This window comes from Schistocerca piceifrons, chromosome 5 (genome assembly GCF_021461385.2).
Source record: "Schistocerca piceifrons isolate TAMUIC-IGC-003096 chromosome 5, iqSchPice1.1, whole genome shotgun sequence".
NCBI lineage: Eukaryota > Metazoa > Arthropoda > Insecta > Orthoptera > Acrididae > Schistocerca > Schistocerca piceifrons.
Window position 1 is genome coordinate 494,083,415 of NC_060142.1, and position 25,348 is coordinate 494,108,762.

The 25,348-nt window shown below is 41.1% G+C and overlaps 1 protein-coding gene across 1 annotated transcript in view; it reads right to left on the reverse strand.

Moving 5' to 3' along the window:
• Nucleotides 1-25,348, reverse strand: part of LOC124798066 (ubiquitin carboxyl-terminal hydrolase 14) — a gene marked incomplete in the record, with an annotated part of 103,839 nt that overhangs the window by 6,884 nt on the left and 71,607 nt on the right. The window contains 3 exon segments of the mRNA XM_047261295.1: nucleotides 616-721; nucleotides 2,447-2,629; nucleotides 23,839-23,904. Coding sequence (XP_047117251.1) covers nucleotides 616-721; nucleotides 2,447-2,629; nucleotides 23,839-23,904 — 355 coding nt within the window.

Below are 25,348 nucleotides of genomic sequence, written 5' to 3' on the forward strand. Positions count from 1 at the left end.
TTCCTAATGAGGTCAGACAATCACAGTAGACTTTGTGACTTTGGTAACCGATTATCAATAATTACACAATCTGAGGTCTGAGATCCCGGGAGATCGATTATGATGGACATGGCAGCTCAGTGCATGAACCTCACCAAACTACGTGCGCAAGAGATCTTTCACACATGTAGCAATATGGGATGAGTGCCGTCCTACAAGAAAATCATACTTTCCAACAGGAGTTTCTCAGCCAGGCTAAGGATGATGTGAATTTCTTTCTCACTACTGATCATTTTATACACGATTCTCATGTGGCACCGATAGCTTGTTGCTCTCCAGTGCCATCTCTTTGCCAGTTTTTGCATTTTTTCTTTCAATAGAACCTGGGGCATTTTTAAATGATAGCAGACTTTTGGTCAGACTGTATTTTAGAGATTGCTAGACTCCCCCAACACAGATGGCCAGATAGGGATTTGAGCCACTATCTTCCCAAATCCAAGTCAGAGAGAGAGAGAGAGAGAGAGAGAGAGAGAGAGAGAGAGAGAGAGAGAGATGGACAGTGGGGAAGAGGTAGGGGTCTGAAATCAGTCTAAGGCTACATATCCAATACGGAACTTAAACCAAAATTACACAAACCATTTTCAAACCAAAAAGGCACAGCCTTCATTTTCGCTTTCTCTCCATCGTCTCCTTTATCCGTCTTGTCAGCCTGTGATTCTTCCACTCGCTTATCTTCATATTCCTGTGATAGATAAATCAATATTATAAGTACATCAAACTGGAGTAATTTTACTCCACAGTATTAACACAAAGCACAAAAATACTTTTGTAATTTCTTTAGTAACACACAAACTGTATGAACCTCTTACAAATAAGGTTAACAGCAGACAATATTAATAGGAATCTTGGACTGACTACACAATGATGGTACATTTAGTGATTCACTGTGTGTGTGTGGGGGGGGGGGGGGGGGGGGGGGCTGTGCATGCACACATGCATCCGTGCATGTAATAACTCTAACGTACTGATTCGGCTCTCGGCTGGAAACCAAATGTGGTGGATGGAGTTCTGTTAACATAAGAAGACATTTGCATGGAGTATAATTTATACACTGTTCAGTCATATTAATGTAACCATCCGTCCAAAGCCTGAATAACCATCTTTTGCAGTGTGGACCACTGTGAGCCATGCTGGAAGAGAATCAGTGATGTTCTGGAAGGCACTGAGAAAGATGTGGAGCCACACCCACTCATTGGTGTGGCCCCATACATTTTCGATAAATCTGCAGAGTTTGGTGGCCAGAGGAGTGCGGTAAACTCATTCTGATGCTCTTCAAACCACATATATACACTGCGAGCTGTGTGGAACATTGTGTTGTTCTGCTGGCAGATGCCACTGTGCAGAGGAAAAACAAACTCTGTGTATGGGTGGATGTTGTCTCTAAGGATAGATGCAGACCTATATCGATTCATTGCACCTTCCCGAATGACAAGATCACCCAGGAAATGCCATGAAAACATTCTCCAGATCATAACATTCCCACCTCCAGCCTGGACCTTTCTGACAACTGTTGCAGAGTGTTTGCTTTCAGATGTTTCATGCTGTACACGCCAATGACCCTCTTTCGGATGGAGCATAAACCTGCTGGAGGAGGTCCATGCACAGCAATGTTTGCTGAATGGTGATTGAAGGACTGTTGGTAGCCCTCTGGTTCATCAACAATTGCACATTTATGGTCTGTTATGCACCACATTTGCCCGACACCAGTTTTGGATAGTACCATTTTGCCATGCACAGTGCCCTTTACCACTTTGAGGATCAGCCACTTAGAAGGATTTTGAGGCTGGAATAGCAGCCATGTATCCATTATTTTAAGTGTTACTGGCACATACACCACTGAAATAGCTTTGAGAGTAGTACATATGAAAAAAGACTAAGCTTCATATAAATATCCTCCGACAAAAAAGTGCGATGTGAATTACTGAGAAATTTCTTCCTCTTGAGTTTCCAAAATTTCTTGTTCACTCAACAAACATGACATTTGTATCAGAATTACAGCAAACTGCAAAACAAAATGAGTAAATGAACGAATTATGTCAATGGTATTAAACTGACACAGCCATTCGTGACAGCAGCTGTTATGTTTGTTAATGTCTGTTTTGAAGTAATTCTACAAATTGACGACAGAAAGCAGCTAAGCTCAAGTGGCAGGTAGCAAGATGTCCGTACACTGTTCTCGTATGAAATGAGTCCAGTTTTCAAGCAACAGGTGGTTCGTGCATCAAGAAAAATGGGGCCCGAGCTATACTTAGGAGCAGTCTTTTGAACACGGCAGTGTGGCCCGAGCTATGCTTGGGCTTGGTAGCTGAAGTGTTAAGCACAACAACAAGTTTCAAAGACAGAAGCTTTGTATCTATAAAGCTCACATGTACTATAATAAATACTGTGCAATGTGTAGTACACTCACCTTAAATTTGGAGCGCATGGGTGTCAATTTTTGTTGAAGTTCAGGTGTGCACAGCTCAAACGCATCAAAATCCAAAGGAAACTTAACGTCTTTCAAAATTTTGGCATTTATTGCTTCTCTTTCTTTATAATAAAACCTCACAAACTGCACGGTTAGGTATGCTGGAAGCCTGCTGATTTTAGACTGCAACAACAAACAAGAAATTTATGGAGATAAACTGAATTACATTTAGGCTGTGAGGCTCTGAATACAAAATATTTTATCAGTATTTCTGCCAGAAGTCAGTTGAATTCCTATTAATATAACTAAAAATAGTAGTATTGACTATACTGTTCACTTTTAGTAGTACCATTTAATTTTTAGGACTCCACATATCACAAAAATCTGCAATTCTGAAATAATAACTATATTGAATGAAATGAGATGTACTGCAAAATCTTGTTTGAATTTGAAACTGATTTTCTTGTGATTTCAAAGTAACCAGTGGACACATTGGACAAATGATCACAAGTTATGACCTGAGTAATGACAGCATTACCCCAGGTAGGAACCAATCCATCCGTCCACAGACGGAAACCGCACACAATGATTCTGGTGAGCCGGGTAATCACAAATACAGGGAAAATCAGAATTCTCAGGCAATCTTCCACCTACAATTCACACTTACATTGGCACCATGAACGTCAACAAATTAATTCCACCTGGGAAATTACACACCCTACAGTCAGTGTGAGATAAAATGAATCCTGGTACTAGCTCTCCAAGGAACACGATTCACTGATGAACACGCAATGCACTACAGTAACTATTGGATGTTCAAGTGTAAAACACAAAAATGAGTAGCTGATGGCACTCTGCTTCTGGGCATGATCTTTGTGAAATGCATAAATATAGACAACTCAATCACAGAAGTCTCTCCCATAAACACCTGCCAAATGACCATGTACATACAAAGTGCCAACAAAGAGCACACACTGATCAATTTCCATGCACCCAATGACACAGAAAACAGAAAAGATCTACGAAATACTGAAAAATTCTGGGCCAAACTCCAAACAGTCATGGCAAAAATCCCTAAAGTCGATGAGAAGCTTCGGTCTGGTGACTTCGATGTGCAAATCAGCAAAGAAAGAAAATACCTAAAAGCCATAGGCCTATATCCAGCTCACAGATTCAGAACACAAACAGCACAAGACTCACTGAACTGTGCCAACAAGATAACTTAAAATCACGTTAACATCACTAAGAAAAGTTCCATGAAAACAAACGTTTGGAGACAGAAAGGAGGTTATTCATGGATTATATAGTTTGTTGATAATTGGCACTTGTTTGCACATCAGCACTTGGGTTCTGGTGAACTCGGTTCCTTCCTAGCGGGCTTGGAAATACACTGACAGTTCGCATATAGCTGTTTGTTTAGGCTACCGCCTTCTCCTGGTGATGCTTGTACTCCGTGATTGAAGTAGCAGGCAGTCAGGACACCAGAAGTCATATTCATTGGCACAAAATATGTGGCATAGGTATATGAATTTTTCTTTGATATTATTAGTGTCACAACTTTGGCTATGATATATAGATGACATACACTTTGCTGGCCTCATGAGGGAGTGGAGTTGAGAAACTTCTTTCAACATTTAAACATCCTGCATAAGAATATACAGTTCATGCACGAAACCAGAAATAACAATGCATTACCATTTTTGGATGTGGAGCTAACACATCAAACAGTACCTGCCCACTGAGAGCAACCACTATCCAGCTCAGAAGTATTCTGTCCAGCACATCCTTACTGCCCATGCCCAACAGATAAGTGACACTAATAATATAATAAAAGAAAGTCAATGGGTACGACAACATTATAACAAAGGCAGCCAAACCCAAACAGATTAAAACAAAAAGAAAAGGGCTAGGAAGAGGAGCTTCTGCTAGTGCACTTACGCTACCTGAAGGGTATCAATGAATGGCTAAGCAATGTCCGCTGCCGCCAAGGTTTCACACCAATTTTCCGCAGTAGCCACAGGATTCATGACATAATATGATCCACCTAGGATGCAGGAGTATATGAGCTAAATAGGGGTGACAGATGTGCCAGTCTGCACATGAACGGCAGAATGTGTGTGTTATCAGCAATCAGAACACCACAATAAATTGGTAATAGCAGAACGCCACCTTGATAGTGGACAATCTATCACATTCCAGGAAACCGATGTACTGGCAAAAGAGCCGTGTACGTTCCACTACAGAATATGAGAGGTGACTGGAATTATTAAGCAGCCTGACAGCATCAATAGAGAGGATGGTTATAAACTGCGTCCTAGCTACCAACTAGCTCAGTCCAATGGTCAGTGGGCGATCGTGAGGCAGAAGCCTCAGTAGGAATGGTCATGATTGCCTAGATAAATAGCTTTATAGAAACTGTCAGTGTATTTTCATGCACTGCAGGAAAAAAACATGTGCACCAGAAGCCAGGCACTGATTTACAGACAAGTGCCGATCATCAACTAGCAGGATATTCCTCAAATAGGCTCTCCCTCTCGGCATGACTAGATTCTTATATCCTCTAGCCAATAAAGTTCCTGATGACGCTGATAGTTAGCACTAAATAAGGACACCTTTCTTCCAGTAAAATCAGTCTTGCCCTGAGGAAGGCCTCTTTAATACCACCGAAATGTTGGTTTTATAGTTTATATATTTTAAAGTATTTCATATAGCAGCAGCAGTAGAAAACACTGATAAAGGTTAAAGGAAAGTAAAATCTTTCAGAGCTAGTGATTCCTTATTCTGGCAGAAGAGGAATGAAGAGGGATGATGAAAAAGGACTGGCGAGCTTTAGGAAATGGGAAGAGTTCAGGAAAGTCACCCAGAACCCCCAATCAGTGGAGGCTTACTGGACGGGATGTGAAGGGAAGACTGATTGCTGAGGACTGCCTCAGATGAGATTTGAAAATGTGTTTAAAAGTGGAAGATAGGGCAATAAGTAAGACAGAGCTTGTTGACAAAACATTGTGCAAGAGTTAATAACAGCAGAAAGCAAAGTGCATTATATGTGGTAGAGAGAGCAGTTGGGAAAATACAAGGTATAAGCCCAAAGAAAGTGGAGAAATAACGTAAATTGAGGCCATGTGGGTGGCAAGAACCAAGGACATGTTGCAATGCCAGTTCCCACCTACAGAGTTCTGAGAAGCTAGTCTGTGGGGGAAGAATGGCATGTATGGTGAAACAGACACACAGGACATGACTATCATGCTGTAGAGCAATGCTCTGCAACAGAATACTGTGTGCTGCCAATATACACCCTTTGTCTATGTGTACTCATTGCAACTAGTAACTTGCTGGCAGTCATATGAATGTAGAAGGCAGAAGGCAGAACTGTGTTTACATAACAGCTGGTACACGATGTGTAGTTTCACATATGGCTCTCCCTTTAACAGCATATGTTTTGCCATTATGTATTTATGTACGTATGTATGTATGTAGACCCATTTCTCAGGCTTTTTTGTTGTCTTACCTTGATCAAACTGCTGTATGTTTTTGACCTTATGTGCTAGTTCGCTTGTTTATCTGTCTATACCACCTATATTAATCAACATCTTGCTCCCGTATCTTTTTTAATACTGATTTCTGCACACTTAGAGTGGTTAATGGTTATTTAAGGATTTTCATTTAATTCTGCTTTTACAGTTCCATACACTTGAGGGCCTCTCCTGATCATTTTTTGACAATTTATTTGCAAATTTGACAGCAGTTTTCTTTCCAACCCCCACTTACCTTGCTTATAAATGGTTCATTTGTTATTCACCAAACTGCACTGATCGACTGTCTACCATCTCCTGCACTGTTTTATTTCCCAAATGCTGTAGATTCTGTTCAGTACACTGACTTCCTCTATCTCTCGGTCATGTTATTAAATTTTTGTCTATTTTCACATCTTTTCCAGGACCTTTCACAGTTGCAATTTATTATTATAATTCTTTCCTATCACAATTTTTTGTATTGTACAGCCCACTTTTCTAGTGAGAAATTCCCACTCATTCCTCGTCAGTTCTCACTATTTTCATGTGAATTTTTCTACATTTTTCCTATCTCTTTACTCACTTGTCTTTCTTTCTGCTTCATTTTCCCCCTTTGCTTCTTTTCAGCTACTACCACCATCTTGAATATTACAAATGCTCCTCTCTTGTCATGGAGAAACCCGTCACTTACTATATTCGGTCCTTTTGCAAACATGCTTTTGCACTACCAAAACTAAGGTCCCACATTTTGTTTCTTGAAACCATTTTGTCTGCAGGAGTTACCACCAATAGCCTAACATTGGACATTTTTTGGATGTAACCCTAGTGTGCACCAATCCCTTTTACAGTTGAAAATACAGCTCTCTCTGCACTTACGCTTCTAATAAGCTATCTACCTCATCTACCAATTTCCACTCCTCCAGACTTCTCTCCTCCTGCTAAAACCTGCAGTTACATGACTGTCATGTGTCCTCTGATGGTATCATCTCTCAAGCCAACTTCAAACTGTAACAAAGACCAGGCTTCACCAATAAAAAGCTATTTTACTTTCTCCCAAACTACCTCAATAGTTATGCTTCCCTTCCTGCCTCCTCCAGTTCGCGTAACAGTAATATCATCAACTAGCACTCCTCTCCTATAAATGAGCTTCACCAACCTTAACATCCCCCCGGCCTTCACCACTGCCTCCTAGAGCAATTGTAATTAACGATCACAAGAACCAGCCACAACAGTACTGTGTTCTCAGCCTTTCATCTAAGGCTCTCCCCCTTCTGAATTATCTGTATATTCACTTTCAGCCCTAACCTGCATTTAATCATGCTGCTTTGGTGAAAGACCTACTTCCGTTCACACGTAATGTCAACTGGAAAAATCACTTTGCAATCCAATCCCAGAACCTACCCAACAGCAAACCTAACACTGAACACTCCCTTGAACAGTTTCAACCATGATCCCCTCTTGATCCATCATCACTACTGCACAAATCACCCCTTGTAACTCTTCCAAAAATTCCTCCTATTCAGCACTGCTTCACAACCCTTCTTAAGTCTCTACAACACGACCCTAACTTGTCCTCTTAAACTCCAGGCAATTCATTCCTTAAAAACTGATGACTCCACCATTATCCTCCCAGTGGACAAAGGATCTACCACTGTGGTACTTGAAAGACAAAGACAAATATGTAAGCAACGGCCAAAGCCAGCTATCTGACACCTCTTGTACAGCACCTGCTATCAAGACCCGTGATACAAACTGACGTACAGTCCTTCCTTACAACCTCAGGCCACTCATAAGGACTAACACCTCAATCCATAGAAATTCTTACCCTATCCAAATTAGGCACTCCCTCCTTTTACTCTCTTCCTAAGGTCCACAAACTCAATCACCCTGGCTGTCCCATCATTGCTGGCTTCAAAGCACCCACTGCCTTAGTTGATCAGCACCTGCAACCTATATTACAAAGAATCCCCTCCTATATTTAAGAAACTGAACACTTCCTAGATCCTCTGAAATCTTTGCCTGTACCACTCCCATCACACACTTCATGTCACCACAGATGCCACCACCTCCCATTGTAACAACAATCCCCATATGCATTGTCGGTCTGCTGATTAACATTACCTCAACCAGCATCCACCTGGTTCCAAACCTATGATATCTTTCCTGCTCCCATTGATCAACTTTATACTTACCAACAACTACTTTATCTTTGAGAGAAAGACATACAAACATATCAGGGGCACAGCCATGGGAACCCAGATATGGGTCACTAGTAGTGGGGCTTTCTGGAATCCATAAGACTTCAGCCCCTGGTTTGGTTTAGATATATTGAGGAAATCTTTGCCATAAGGACTCATGGTGAGGCTGACCTGCTAAATATTTTTGAATATCTTAATACATTCTCCCAATTAAATGTCACTTGATTTTATTCAGAATATCATGTCATGTTCCTTGATGATGACATCCTCACCGAGTGTCAGCTACAGACTTACTTTCACATTAAACCTACTACCAAACAACAGTGTTTACATTACAGTTGCCATCCTTTCCATGTCAAACGATCCCTCACGTACAGCCTTGGCGTTTGAGACAAACTTATTTGTTTGGATGCAGCCTCATTCAGCAGTACACTACCATCCCCACCTCATGTTTCCCTGGTTGTAATTATCCCACCAGCCTAGTTGAAAATCAGATTTCCCAGACCATCACATCCAATCCTGATACTGTTTATCCTCTTATCCTACCAAAAAAAAATTATGAATACACAACTTGTCACTCAGTATTATGCTGGTCTTCAATTTACTAATCAATTACTTTGACAAGGCTACGACTCTCCTAAAATCATGTCATGAAATGAGGTCATTCTGCTGGTATTCTTCACACCACACCTAGAACAGCTTCAACACCCCCCGCCCTCCCTCCTCCTCTAACTCCACAATATCCTGATCAGACTCTGTGCTCCTACTGCACTCGTTTCCCTATCCTATGACTTGTCCTACGCACCCTTGTGACAACCCCTGTACCAGCCCTGTGACGGGCAGAACACACACTATCAGAGCGAGAGCCACGTATGAAATGGCATATGCCTTATACCAGCTGTTATGTAAACACTGTTCGGCCCTCTACATTGATTTAAGTACCAATAAGTAATAGGGCATAGAAAAAGGACTTTATATTAGCAATGCACATTACCCTGTTGTAGAGCTGACAGTCATGATTTCTGTGCCTGGTTTGCCACATATACCATCTGGCTTTTTCTGCCAGACACTGGTTTCTCAGAACTTTGCACGTGGGAACTGGCGTAGCAACATGTCCTCAGTTCTCACCACTCAGGTGGCCTTAATTTACATTATTTTCTCTAATTTCCTTGGTCTCAACACTACTTCTCAGTAACTATTCATTTCTTCAGTCTCTTTTAGTTTTCTATAATTTGTGTTTTCTGACCTGCTTATCTCCCCCCCCCCCCCCCCACCCCCCACCACTGCCTCTGCTATACATAATGCACTTAGCTTTTTGCTATTATTAACTCTCACACAATGTTTTGTCAGCAAGATCTGTCTTACCTATTATTCCATCCCCCACCCTCAAGCTCTCAGGTTCTCACACCCCATCCAGCGCATCCCCCAAACAATTGGTATTCCCTTCTCATCTCGCCTTCCTAAGTCTTCCCTGATCTTGGATTCTTGGGAACTTTTCTGAGCCCTCCCAATTTCCTAGACCTCACCCACCCTTTTTCTTTCTCAGTCTTCCTTCACCTTCAACATTCTGCCAAGAGGGAGAGTCATGGGCTTGGGAAGCTTGCACATTTCTTTAACTTTGTATGTCTTTTCTTCCCCTGCTGCTGCTTTGTGAGTATATTTTTTATGTATCCAATTATATTAATTTAAAAAAAAAATTGATTTTTTTCAAGTATTTTAAATCTTATACAATGCCAAGTTTCAAACCCAGAAAAATTTTAATCATTTTGACACTCGTCACAGAAGTCTATACATTATCTTGAAGAATTCCACCTGAAAACGGTACAAAAGGTCAAAGAATTAATCCCACTGAAGCAGAACTCCAGACACTCCTGGTGGGATTCAAAATGTCAGAAAGTACTGGAAGAAGGCAATGACGCTCTTTTCTAGTATAACAGAATGAAAAGCTAGAAAATAAACAACACTTCTATGAAATTTTAGCAAGTGACGAAAACCATTAGCAAACCAAGAGGGAACACATGAAGGAGAACTGGACTTTGTCAAAGAAAATTTTTCCAAGTATAACATGCAAGATTTTTATAAGATTTTGCAGGCATAATACTAGGTTGTACCCCACAAAACCTATGTTTTAGAAAGTTATATGGAAGACTTGCCTTTAAAAATCTTGAAAACTCTCAGGAACAGGCATTCTGAACTCAACTGCCCCAAACCACCCTCATGACCTATGAAAATCTCCACTTACACCCACACCAAATTCCTACCACCCACACAAGGAAGATTCACAGGCATATCCTCCAACTCAAAAATAACAAAGCTTCAAGTCCGTCAAAGAACTCATACAAATCACGAGAGATTTGGCAAACAGAAAAGCTTCCCAAAGACTGGAAATGTGCCCTAATTCATACACCACACAAAAAAGGCAACAAAACGGATTTAAATAACTTCTCCAACTGACATACAAAATTCTGTCAGCACGAGTTCAGCAGCAGCCTGATCACAAAACTGGCGGATTCCACACTGGTCAAAACAGTAGAGGGCAAACTTTTATTTACAAGCAAGTTTAAAATACAAAGTCTTCAGAAACAGCCAATCATATGCTCATTGTGGACTTCAACAAGACGTATGCTCCTGCTGCTTGGCAATACCTTTTAGTTATCCTCCAACACCAGCTCAGCATGAAAGTCTCATCACACACACACACACACACACACACACACACACACACACACACACACAACACACACTAAAGGTCATGGGTGAGATGTCAGAACCCTTTCTGACAAAAACTGGTGTTTGGCAGGGTGACACCCTTTCTCCTATCATCTTCATTTGGTTTTGAATAAAGTCATCAAAGAGTGGAAAAAATAACTTAAAAACCAAAACTGCTGGAAAACATATAGGACTTGAAAGAGCTAAAAATGACATCCAAATTTATTGCCTATCTTTATCAAATGACATGGCAATACCAGCTGATGACAAGATGACAGCAATTAAACAGACAGACATTTTCATGGAATGCACTGACAGAGTTGGCCTCTAAATATCCTTCCTAAAAACCAAGTGTATCTGCTCCAAACATCCTACTCAAAAACTGATCACAAAATGTACAAATCTAGGGAGTTCCACACTTCAAGTACTTCAGCAAAATCCTTGAATCGACAGAGGGAGAGAAAATGACACAGAAAATTCAGGTACAATAACTTGAAGAGAGCTTATGATAAAATCTACAACACCTACAACAAAAAATGAAAGCCCATACACACAAAAATCAGCCACTATTATACATTTATCAAGCCACAGAAAAGATGACCTGGAAGATATACTAAAAGAAGAATGCAAAATTTAAGCAAAGATACTCGGCCCCAAAAGACCAGAAGGTGGACCCAAACTACAATCCTGAACAATTATCAAATCTTGCAGCAGGCATAAGAAAAATAAGTTTGAAATTTTATGGACTCTGTGTTATGTAGTACAATGCAAAACCATACCCTAGGTCCAGCCGGTCACAAAGCATTTAGTAAAGCATCATATAAACCCATCAGACACTTTCAATAGAAACTTATACAGAGAAAAAAAATTATCAATTGGGAGGTACTGCTAGCAAATCTAGTTGCTGCCAGACTAGGGACAAAGTACACTGAAGAAAGAGAAAGAATCCATGAAATAAAAAATGAGAGCTGCTTGGAAACTGAAAATTTAAACACCATAGTGCTGCATGATGTGATAGGGTCCAATCACACTTAATATGTTGCTTAATTCAAGAACAACGAATGTCAATTTTTCATGAATTTGAGAAACATATTTCAAAAGAGTGAACCATCTCTGTTGCAATTATATAACTATTGTCATCATCATCATCATCTTGGACAGTTTCCAGCCACTGGCTGGGTCTGTCGGGAACACAAGCCTCTCCATCGTGTTCTGTCTTTCCACCATTCCCCCTCTTCCACCTTCGTCCAGTTCTCTCCTCTTCTCATCACACATTCCTTCACTCCCTTCACCCATCTATCTCTTGGTCTTCCTCTGGGCCTCTTCCCCTCCAGTTGCAGATCAAACATCCTCTTTGGAATTCTTCCCTCATCCATTCTCTTCATGTGTCCATACCACTGCAGTCTTGATTTTTCTATCCTGTCCTGTACTGGTTCCTCCTTTAGTCTTTCCCTCACATACAAATTTCGCAATCTGTCTCGTCTTGTTACACCCAACCTGCTCCTCTGGAACTTCATTTCACTAGCCTGTATTCTACTTTTGTCGCTTTTGTGCATTACCCATGTCTCACTTCCGTATGTCAATATGGGGACAAAGTAGGTTCGGTATATAATTCCCTTGGATTTCTGTGGCACCTCCTTGCTCCAAATAAGCCCCCTAATGCATTTGTAGAACTGCCCTGCTTTTCTGCACCTTTCATTTATTTCCATTGCGTTTCCCCCCTTACTTTCAATCACGCTTCCCAGGTACTTGAAGTTCTCTAGCACTTGTAGTTTTTCCCCTCCACAAGTTATATCCACATTTGGCCTATTCTTCTTCCTTGTTGTGACGATTATTTCACTTTTCTTTGCAGAGAAATGCATTCCATATTGTGCTGCCGTTGCCTCCCATGCATCTAACTGCTCTTGCACCTCCTTCACGCAATTTCCCCATAACATCAGGTCATCGGCAAAAAGCACTGCTTTCATTTTATGATCTCCAATTGCATCTGATACTTGCTGTAGGATTTCATCCATAACAATAATAAACAATAAAGGCGAAAGTGCACTTCCCTGTCGCAGCCCATTTTCCAGCTTGAACCATGCAGTACGTTCCCTCCCCACTTTCACACAACTCTCACTTCCCTCATACATTTTTCTGACTTTTCGTGTTATCTCTTCATCTATCCCTTTTGCGTTCAGCACATCCCAGAGCTTGTCCCTACAGATACTGTCATACGCCTTCTCAATATCCAAAAAGGCCATGATTAAGTCCTTCCCGTACTCATAGTGCCTTTCCTGCAGTTGCCTTACCGCAAATATGAGGTCCGTTGTTGATCTTCCCGGTCTGAAACCGTACTGCTCCTCTTGCAGTCTACTTTCAATACTGCTTCTTATTCTCTTCTCCAGCATCTTTTCATAGATTTTTCCACAGTGGCATAGCAGGGTGATTCCTCTGTAGTTCTCACATCTCCTTTTATCCCCTTTCTTGAAGATCGGGACTATAATTCCTTTCTTCCAATCCTCAGGAATTCTGTTCTCCTTCCACACCACCCTCAGCACTCTGTATAGCCACTGGGTTCCTACTTCTCCTGCTGTTCGTATCATATCCACTGTTACTTCGTCCCAACCTGGTGCCTTGCCCCCTTTCATCCTCTTTATGGCTTCTTCCACTTCATTCCAAGTTAGATCATCAATTTCCCCACTATTATAATCGTCTGCTGCCTTAGGCTCTCCATCGCTGTTAGTTACCCGCTTGGCGGCATTCAACAGATCTTCAAAGTACTCCTTCCAAATCTTTTTGAGCTCATGCATTTCCTCCACAACTCTTCCATTATTATCCATGATCCTCAGGCACTCGCTTCTGTCGTTCCTCTTATTTCTTACCATGGTGTAAAGTACTTTTTTGTTCCCTTCACTGTCCTCTTCTAACATTCTTGTCCATTTTTCCATCCACTTCTTCTTCTCCACCCTTACTATGGTCTGTGCCGCTTTCTTGCTTTCCTTATATTTTACCCTAGCTTCCTCTGTTCGGGTCTGGAACCATTCTCTGAAGGCTTTGTTCTTTCGAAGTACTGCCTCTTTACATATGTTGTTCCACCATGGGGTTTCCCTACTTCTCCTCTTTGTGCTAGTTCTTCCACACACAGTCTCAGCTGCCTCAACTAGAGCCCTCTTAAAATCGCCCCATTCTTCTTCAACTGTTCTCTGATCTTCCTTTGGCAGCTTCTTCCTGATCAGTGTCTGGTACTGGGTCCTCCGTTCATCCTCTTTCAGCATCCATGTCTTCAACCTTTTCTCCTGTATATCTGTTGCCCTCCTATCTTTTTTCTCTCTCAGGGTGGCTACCAACAGCCGATGGTCACTGTCTAAGGCCTCAGATGGTATGACCTTAACATCTGTGAGGCTGCTCATCATCTGCCTATCCACTAGTACATAGTCTACTACTGAAGTTTGGGACCAGTCCCCACTGTACCAAGTTATTTTGTGATTACTCCTCTTCTTGTACCAGGAATTTGCGATCGCCAGCCCATTCCTCTTGCAGAATTCCAGCAACAATTTTCCTTCTCTATTTCGGTTCCCCCAGCCCTCTGGTCCCATTATCACCTCGAATCCTTTCCTGTCTGTGCCAACATGTGCATTGAAGTCCCCTATTATAATCTGATTTCCTCCATTTAGCTGCTTTTGCATGTCATCTTCAAATTCCTCCTTCTCCTTTTTTGTACACCCCACCTGTGGGGCATATGCTTGGATGATTTCAATGCTTTTTCCTTTCACCCGTACTCTGGCTTTTATCATTGATACCTTCCACCTCCTCCTGCAGACCCTCTCTGACCACTATTGCCACTCCATTTCTTCCCCTCTCATTCCCTATCCAGTACAGTTTACATCCTTTACTTAGTGGTTTTTCACCAACTCCTCTCCACCTAGTCTCAGCAAGTCCCAAGATGTCCAATTTCCTCCTTTCCATCATTTCTACAATTTCTTCTAACTTCCCAGTTAGAGTCCTTACGTTTAAGGTGCCCAGCCGTAAACCATCTCGTAATCCTTTTCCATTGCTTGGTCGGTTTCCTTTAAATCCGTTCCGTGATCCGAGGCATGTTCCCTTTTTAAAAGCAGTTGATTTATCCACTACTGGCTTGCTAGGCCTATCACAGCTTCACCAGAGCCCCGTTAGCCGTCACGTTTCAGGGTTCCCATAGGGCCTTCTCAGCTACCGTAGTGGTCCTGGGGCACACGAAGTCCCCGTTGTACATCGCCCCTAAAGGCAATCCCCTACTTTGTGCCGTTGCCCATCTCCCACGACTTGGACGAGGGGTTGGACTTATAACTATTGTATAAATTCCAATTACACATTTCAAGCAGTTAGCACACCATCAGACTGGAACAATAAGAAAATAATTACAGTCCAAATATGTGAACCTAGTGAGCAACAGGTTTAATAACACTGACAGGTGAGTTAATTTGAAAGGCTTTAAAATGTATGTGGTTCAGTGCTGAAAACATTAAGTATTGGGCTCGGTTGTCATGCAAAATGATGGCAGAAAACATCGTTGTCATAAACTGCAATTTAACGTAGGGGGCCATAAAAAAAAGCTAAAAGGATAAATAGCAAAAGCATTGAGTATACTGCATTGGGGGAGGGGGCAAATAAAATTTAGAAGTAATGAAAAGAAGGTGTCTTGCAATTAAAACTCATCATAGCAGAAGGGAGAGCCAGTACAGTGGTAGGTACATATTTTGTATTTACAGCCGTCAAACTAAATAAGGTGGAACTGCAGTGCGCTTGCAGACAGTAAACACAAAAGTGATGCAGCGAGTATACAGACAGGAAAAACTGCGAAAGTTGAAAATCAGCCCGGTGGCAGCACTGGAGCAGCAGGAATTTAAATCATGAGCAGGGGAATGGGAGAGGGGAGAATGGAAAAGTAGAGGAGTGTAGTGGTTTGATTAAGCACACCCAACATTTACATCAAGCACTCTTATCACCAGCAACAGTAAATGCTTACAGAAAGACACACTGATGGAATTCTGTCCCTCACATGTTTTGAGTGTCTTTCATTTTTGCACAGGCCAATGAAACATATCATTTTCAAACGAATTAATAATGCTAAGGCAAAGAAATTCACTGCTTCAGTGTACTCATTTCTTAGTCATAGTAATTTTGATCATTATTTAAGCACTCACTCCATTTTTATTCTTGCATAATGTCTATAAAGTATGTTATGTAGCACCATGTAATACTGAGGAGGAGTACGTCTTTTAAGGAAGCATGTCTCTCAGGAATGGTACTGTTATATAGATAATGCTTGAGAGGACCTACAGTTAGTTTTTACACAAGGTCCTCTAAATGGGTCACAAAATGAAAGATAAATATTTAAGCTGATATATTTAATCAATCATATCATTATACACTTATTTTTCTTCTTTGTACACATATTAATATGAAAGAGTAGGAAAAAGTGAAAGGGTGGAGGGGATAAAAAAGGAAATGGTGTGACATGAGGTTCATGTACGATGATGTAACAAAGGGCACCTTGCCATGCTGTTGGAGTGAAATTTTGACCTGAGAAGAATCTACATCTACTTGGATACTCTGCAAATCACTCTTAAGTACCTGGTAGAGGGTTCATCGAACCACTTCCACAATAATTCTCTACATTCCAATCTCGAACCGCGTGCGGAAAAAAATGAACACCTATATCTTTAAGCTCTATTTTCCCTTATTTTATGAAGATGATCATTTCTCCCTATGTAAGTTGGCGCCAACAAAATATTTTCACATTTGAAGGAGAAAGTCGGTGATAGAATTTTTGTGAGAAGATTCTGCCGCAGCGAAAAACTGTTTTTGTTTTAATGATGTCCAGCCCAAATGCTGTTTCATATCAGTGACTCTCTCCCCAATTTCGCGATAATACAAAACATGCTGCTCTTCTTTGAACTTTCTTGATGTATTCCCTTAATCCTATCTGATAAGGATTCCAGACAACACATCAGTTTTCCAAAAGAGGATGGACAAGCGTAGTGGCACTCTATTTAGTAGATCTGTTACATTTTCTAAGTGTTCCGCCAATAAAATGCAGTTTTTGGTATACCTTTCCCACAACATTTTCTGTGTTCTTTCCAAATTAAGTTGTTCGTAGTTGTAATTCCTAGGTGTTTAGTTGAATTTACGGCCTTTGGATTTGACTGATTTATCGTGTAACTGAAGTTTAACAGATTTCTTTTAGCATTCATGTGGATGACCTCACACTTTTCATTATTTTGGGTCAGCTATCAATTTTTGCACCATTCAGATATCTTTTCTAAATCGTTTTGCAATTTGTTTTTATCTTCTGATGACTGATAAATGACAGCGTCAACTACAAACAACCTAAGATGGCTGCTCAGATTGTCTCCTAAATCATTTATATAGGTGAGGAACAGCTGAGGACCTATAACACTATCTTGTGGAACACCAGAAATCACCACTGTTTTACTCTACGACTTTCCATCAGTTACTAGAGACTGTGACCTGTCTGCCAGGAAATGACAAATCCAGATTCAAAACTGAGACAATACTCCATAAGCATACAATTTCACTACAAGTCAAGTGTGAGCTACAGTGTCAAAAGCCTCCTGGAAAACTAGAAATATGGAATCAATTTGAAATCTCTTGTCAATAGCACTCAATACTTTGTGTGAGTCAAGAGCTGGTTGTGTTTTAAAAGAACGATATTTTCTAAATATTTGTTGACTGTGTGTCAATAGACCATTCTCTTCAAGGTAATTTGTCATGTTCAAACACAACATAAGTTCCAAAATCCTTCTTCAAATTGACATTAATGATATGGCCCTGTAATTTAGTGGATTACTCCTACTACCTTTCTTGAATATTTGTGTGACCTGTGCAACTTCCCAGTCTTTAAGTACATATCTTTCGTCAAGCAAACGGTTGTATATGATCATGAAGTATGGAGTTCTTGCTCCAATGTACTCTGAAAGGAACACAACTGGTATACAGCCTGTACTGAAAAATTTGCTTTTCTTAAGTGATTTAAGTTGCTTCACTGCTCTGAGGATATATATTTTTAAGATACTCATGTTTGCATCTGTTCTCAATTCAAATTCTCAAGCATTTACTTCGACTTCTTTGGTGAAGGAATTTCAAAAGTGTGTCTTTAGTAGTTCTGGTTTGGCAGCACTTCCGTCAATAGTATTTCCATTGCTATCGCGCCGAGAAGACATTGATTGTGCCTTGCTGCTAGCATACTTTACATATGATTTCTTAGGATTTTCTGGCAGGTTTCGAGAAAGCATATCGGATTGAAGTCCGCACCAAGTTTCACGCTTCTGTAAAAGATGGCCAATCTTGCAGATTTTGTATTCGTTTAAATTTGGCATTCTTTTTTGTTGTTTCTGCAACAGTGGTCTGGTCCATTTTGTGTACCATGGGGGATCAGATCTATCATTTGTTAAGTTATTTAGTATAAATCTCTCAATTTCTGTTGATAATATTTCTTTGAATTCAAGCCAAGGATGGAAACGAAGGTGTCGTAAATTCTGAAAGAAGAGGGGGAGGGGTCAGAAATATTTTATTCTGGAAAGAAGATGGATAACATAGTATTGTAAGAAGTTTGATTTCTTGTAATCAAATGCTCATTAAGACTTTTCTGCAGACTGTCCCACAAACTTGGAAATATATAATTCTTCCAAAAGTGAAAGTTTCTTCCCCTACTCGGTTGGTGGGGGGGCATAGTAGAGGATCTGCAACTTGTCCGAACGAAGCTGATTGCGCTTGCTTCTCTTCAAACAGACTGAGCTGTTTTTGATGCACCTTTTCTAGTTAAAAATCAAACAACGGAAAATCTAGGATGGAATGTGACAATAATGTGAAAAGAAAAGTTGCTACTCTCTATGTAGCGGAGATGCTGAGTCGCAGATAGGCACAACAAAGATATTATCACGAACATAGCTTTTGGCCAGCAAGGCCTTTGTCGAAATTAGATAAAAAACACACACATACACACACTCGCAAATGCAACTCACACACATGACTGCAGCCTCAGGCAACTGAGGTGAACACTGCAAGCAGCAGTACCAGTGCATGATGGGAGTGGCGACTGGGTGGGGATAAGGAGGAGGCTGGGGTGGGGATGGGGAGGGATAGTAGGGTAGTGGTGGTGGACAGTGACGTGCTTTTGGGGAGCGCACAGGGACGAGGTGGAAAGAGGGTAGGGTAGCTATGTGCAGTCGAGAGGTAGACAGAGGGCAGGGAAGAGGTAGTAGGGAGAGGGGGGGGGGGAGATAGTGGAAAAGGAGAGAATTAAAAAGACTGGATGCAATGGAGGCTGTGTAGTACTGAAATGGGAACAGAGAAGGAGCTGGATGGGAGAGGACAATAGCTAATGAAGGTTGAGACCAGGAGGGTTACGGGAACATAGGGTTTATTGCATGGAAGTTCCCACCTGCGCAATTCAGAAATGTTGGTGTTTGTGTAAGGATCCACATGGCACAGGCTGTGAACCAGTCATTGAAATGAAGGATGTCATGTTTGGCGGCATGCTCATCAACAGGGTAGTCCACCTGTTTCTAGACCACAGTTTGTCAGTGACCATTCATGCGGACAGTCAGCTTGTTGGTTGCCATGCCCACATAGAATGCAGCACAGTGGTTGCAGCTTAGCTTGCAGATCACAAGACTTGTTTCACAGGCAGCCCTGCATTTGATGGGATAGGTGATACTTGTGACCAGAGTGGAGTGGGTGGTGATGGTGGGAGGATGTATGGGACAGGTCTTGCATCTAGGTCTATTACAGGGGTATGAGCCATGAGGTAAGGGGTTGGGAGCAGGGATTGTGCAGGGATGGACGAGTATATTGCGTAGATTAGGTGGACGTTGGAATACCACTGTGGGAGGGGTGGGAAGGACATTACTCATTTCAGGGCAGGACAGGGCAGGGAAATCAGCAATGTCCTGCCCACTGTCCTTCCCACCTCTCCCACAGTGGTATTCCGCCATCCACTGAACCTACACAATATACTCGTCCATCCCTACACAACCCCTGCTCTCAACACCTTACCCCATGGCTCATACCCCTGTAATAGACCTAGATGCAAGACCTGGCCTATACATCCTCCCACCACCACTCACTCCATCTAACCTCCCAACTGCACATAGCTGCCCTACCCCTTTCCACCTGTGCACTCCCACAACAGCATGTCACTGTCCACCACCCCTACCCTACTACCCTTCCCCTTCCCTGTCCCAACCTCCTCCTTACTCACACCCAGTTGCCACTCCCGTCATGCACTAGTGCTGCTGCTTACAGTGGGACCTCAGCTGCCTGAGGCTGCAGTCGTGTGTGTGTGTGTGTGTGTGTGTGTGTGTGTGTGTGTGTGTCGTCTACTTTTGACGAATGCCTTACTGGCCGAAAGCTATATTTGTGACAGTCTTTTTGTTGTGCCATCTGCGACTCAGAATCTCTGCTATATGGTGAGTAGCAACTTTCCTTTTCACAATATTGTTACTTTCTAGTTCTTGAAATTTAGTATTGAGGACTTGGCAAGTTTGATCAATGTACAAAAAGGGGCATTGTAAGCACACATTTTTGTAGACCCCAGAGCAAGAATATGGATCTCTCGATGATTGTTCATTGTGATAATTATGATGATGGAGCTTATCGTGAATTGTGAAACCTACCTTTATGTGATTACAAATAACAAGGTTGGTGAGCCTGTGAGAGAGGTCTCCTAGAGAAGGTAAGGAGACATAGATGGGCTTAGAAGTACTGACTCTGGGGTTGAGGAAGGATCTGTTTCATACATTTTTTATTGTATATTTGGCCTACCATACCATCAATTGGTTCTACCAGTAAGTCTCAATTTTGAAATCTCTTTTTCCCACAGTTTCTGAATCTGAGGGGAGGCCACAAACTGTCAACCACAGAAGAAAAAAAAGCTTCTTTTGTAACTGAAAGAGTGGCAAGATGTCAAATGGATGCCGATGTCATTAGTTGTGGACTTTCTATCAATACAAAACTTGATATATTATTGAATAAAGATAATGTTAGGTCAAAATAGTTGACACAGCATTCATTCACTGATGTGATGGTGAATGGAAACCACTTTTGAATGAAGATAGCCAAATTTATATGAGAGGAGGTGCATGTCATCCATGGATGCATTCATTATAACAAAAATATTGTCCACATGTTTGCATTAAAATGGGAGTTTCTTACAAAGAGTGGAAGCATGCGTAAAATAGCGGTTTTCAAGGGTGTTGAAAAATGTGTGTGCTTAATGACCTGTGAGCTAGTTGCCCATTGCATGGTCGCCTCTGTTTAGATAGGATGTTATTAAAAGAAAAATAAATACATGATGTAATGAGGTGGAGGAGACAGATATGCTCATCAGCTTCATCTGGATTTAATTTTCTACATCTGGACAGACTGTCAAAATGGTATCTATTGTTTCTTGATCGGGAACATTAGAGTATATATTTTTTATGTCAAGGTGAGCCAAACAAGAGAAGGATAGGAAAAAAATTTTCCTGTAGCGACTCAACTAATACTTTCCAGTCTGGGAACTCCCCTTAGATCCAGAAACTTCTGAAGAAGAGCTTGCAAACTTGAGATACACTGCTCGTACCAATGGGTACCATATTAGTCTGACAGAATATGTAATTAAAAAAATCTCTAAAAGCAACATCTCCCTCAACCTCAGTGCTATTACTTCTGAGTCCATTTTGTCTCCCTCACAAACCTTGTTAAAGGCCATCATGTGAAGGTACCTTTCACAATTAACAATAAGATTTAACACAATTTTCATCACAATGAATGACCACTGAAAGACCTATATTCTTGCTCCGGCATCTACAAAATCATGTGCTTACGGTGACCCTCTTCATATATTGGTCAAACTGGATGATCCCTGAAGATTTCAAGAACACCCTTTAACTAGGAAGGGTACCATGAAAAGTAACAACCTTCTCCTATCATCTTGGGAGAAACAAGCATAATCAGCCTCCTTTGGACAAATTAATAAATCCTCAGATATGCCCCCAAGGACAAAAAGCTTTCTCTTTTGGAAGAACTAAAAAATTTCCAAATTAATGAGACATCCTGCAGAACACAGTCATAATGAGCAGTTAATTATGGAAAGACAATTTTTTACGGTAGTATGTAATCCATCTTCTTTCCAAAATTAAATGTTCCTGCCCCCCCTCCCTCCCTCCCACTTCCACTCACCTCTACCCTCCCTCTTAGCCTATTTCCTCATTAAAACCAATCCCCCTTCCCCTCTTCTTACAACACTTATGGCACCTTTCTTGCTATCCTTCCTGGTCAAAATTTTCCTCTAACTGCACAACAAGCTTCCCTTTTCATTACTGCAACATTACCCTCCGTCTTACATGAATCTCATGTCACACTATTTCCTCATTTATCTCCCTCCTCCCCCCTTCTTCCAATTATTTCATATTAATACAAAAAGTTACCTGCATAACATACCTCCAACCTCCTCTCCCCCCTCCTCCCATTCCCCTAAAACTTCATTTAAATTCCCACTGCTCCAGCACTACCACCTCACTGGCTCTCAAGTCACGCAGTTCCACCTCATTTAGTCTGGTGGTTGTACATGTGTACCTACCACTGTCCTAGCTCTTCCTTCTGCTAAGGTGAGTTTCAATTATAAGACACATTCTTCTTCATTGCTATTTATCCCTTTAGCTTTTTTATAGTTCACCTACATTAACTTGCAGTTTATGACAAGGGTATCATTTTACATGACAACTGAGCCCAATACTTTCAGTGTTCAAACAAGTAAGTTTTTTTAAGTCAGTGATATTAAACCCATTGTTTGCTGGGTTGCATATCTGAGCTGTAATTAGGTCCTTATTGTTCCAGTCTGATGATGAACCAACCACGTGAAAAGTATAACTGCGATTAATACAACAATTACATAATTGCCAACAAAGATTGTTCATGCATCTGAATAATTTATCTACTGTCACTGCATCTGCTGGGAAATCAGATAAGAAAGTTTCAAGGTTTTATTTTTAAGAGTAACCACAGTTTTACTTTAATGGGAACTACCGACCTGGCTTCTAGGACACCAATGTTGTATCATAAACATGGAAGTACTTAATGCAACAATAACAAATTTGTACAATGGTAAAAGATCTAACATGTTTTTCACTTCTGGAGCAGTCTATGACTAAATTGGTAAATGTAATACTAGAATGAGCTTGGTTATATGATAGACTTATGAACTTCTGCCTGACATAATAAAAACAGTGAATACCGTTTTTAATGAGAGGAAGGTATATTGCAGAGGTGTGTAGAAATTCTTTAAGCAAGCAATGTGCAAAAATTTTCAGTTTTTACAAGGAAATTACTTAAACACCTAACTGTACTAAAATGATCAAAATGATGTAAGAGTGTTTCACAAGAACGTAAGACATTTCAACTGACCTGAATTAAAGAAAATAGCCACTATTTATAATGCTACAGTAATTATAATTAGCAGCATCTTAAAAAATTATTTAAAAGCATGAATCAAACAATCAAAATTAATTTAGTGGGATTGAATATAAATGTAACTGCAATATTCAATGACTGCTACCTCGATGGAGCACACTCATTTTTTATTAGGTTGTTTTTGAAAACAAGCAACTAACTTCTACAATTGCAGGCTTTGGCAGAAAAATAAATGTTTCATTGTAAATACTTTAGGAGTAATGGACGCAACTCACCAAATAGGAGTGTGCGTGTATTTGTACTGTAGCAGGACAACAGACTTCTTCCGAAAGCTACCATGTTTTCTTTCTCTTCTGTGTGTGCCTATTTGAGGAGTGGCCTCCTTTAAACCTAAAGTATTTATATTTTGCCAGAACTTCCCTTATTATATGAATGTTTCATTGTGGTATACTTGAAATGCTACTGTTGTGCAATAGTAAGCAAGCCCATACTTCTATCCAATTACTGTCATGTACACAAATGTATGATTTTTACTTACTGTCTTAGTGTAGACTGCATCTCGTTGCAAAGAGGGAGAAAGTTTTGTAATCTGTTCTTGCATTTTCTGCAGAAATTGATAAATCAAAAGCATTAATACACAGTTTCAAATTTTTTTAAAATATACAAAACAAATGTTACTGCATATTCAACTTACAACATTTTTCTTACTGTAAACTATTCTGCACAGATGATCAATCAGACAATAAAGATATGAAGCACTCTCTTTGCACCACCTCTTGTATTACAAATGTTCTAGTGGAAACAGTTCCATACTACAACATGCTCGCTACCAATTTTACAAATGAAATCAATTGTTATGTTACATTACGAGGGCAGTTCAATAAGTAATGCAACACACTTTTTTTCTCGGCCAATTTTGGTTGAAAAAATCGGAAATTTCTTGTGGAATATTTTCAAACATCCCCGCTTCGTCTCGTATAGTTTCATTGACTTCCGACAGGTGGCAGCGCTGTACGGAGCTGTTAAAATGGCGTCTGTAACGGATGTGCGTTGCAAACAACGGGCAGTGATCGAGTTTCTTTTGGTGGAAAACCAGGGCATCTCAGATATTCATAGGCGCTTGCAGAAAGTCTACGGTGATCTGGCAGTGGACAAAAGCACGGTGAGTCGTTGGGCAAAGCGTGTGTCATCATCGGCGCAAGGTCAAGCAAGACTGTCTGATCTCCCGCTTGCGGGCCGGCCGTGCACAGCTGTGACTCCTGCAATGGCGGAGCGTACGAACACACTCGTTCGAGATGATCGCTGGATCACCATCAAACAACTCAGTGCTCAACTTGACATCTCTGTTGGTAGTGCTGTCACAATTGTTCACCAGTTGGGATATTCAAAGGTTTGTTCCCGCTGGGTCCCTCATTGTCTAACCGAACACCATAAAGAGCAAAGGAGAACCATCTGTGCGGAATTGCCTGCTCGTCATGTGGCTGAGGGTGACAATTTCTTGTGAAAGATTGTTACAGACGATGAAACATGGGTTCATCACTTCGAACCTGAAACAAAACGACAATCAATGGAGTGGCGCCACACCCACTCCCCTACCAAGAAAAAGTTTAAAGCCATACCCTCAGCCGGTAAAGTCATGGTTACAGTCTTCTGGGACGCTGAAGGGGTTATTCTGTTCGATGTCCTTCCCCATGGTCAAACGACCAACTCTGAAGTGTATTGTGCTACTCTTCAGAAATTGAAGAAACGACTTCAGCGTGTTCGTAGGCACAAAAATCTGAACGAACTTCTCCTTCTTCATGACAACGCAAGACCTCACACAAGTCTTCGCACCCGAGAGGAGCTCACAAAACTTCAGTGGACTGTTCTTCCTCATGCACCCTACAGCCCCGATCTCGCACCGTCGGATTTCCATATGTTTGGCCCAATGAAGGACGCAATCCGTGGGAGGCACTACGCGGATAATGAAGAAGTTATTGATGCAATACGACGTTGGCTCCGACATCGACCAGTGGAATGGTACCGTGCAGGCATACAGGCCCTCATTT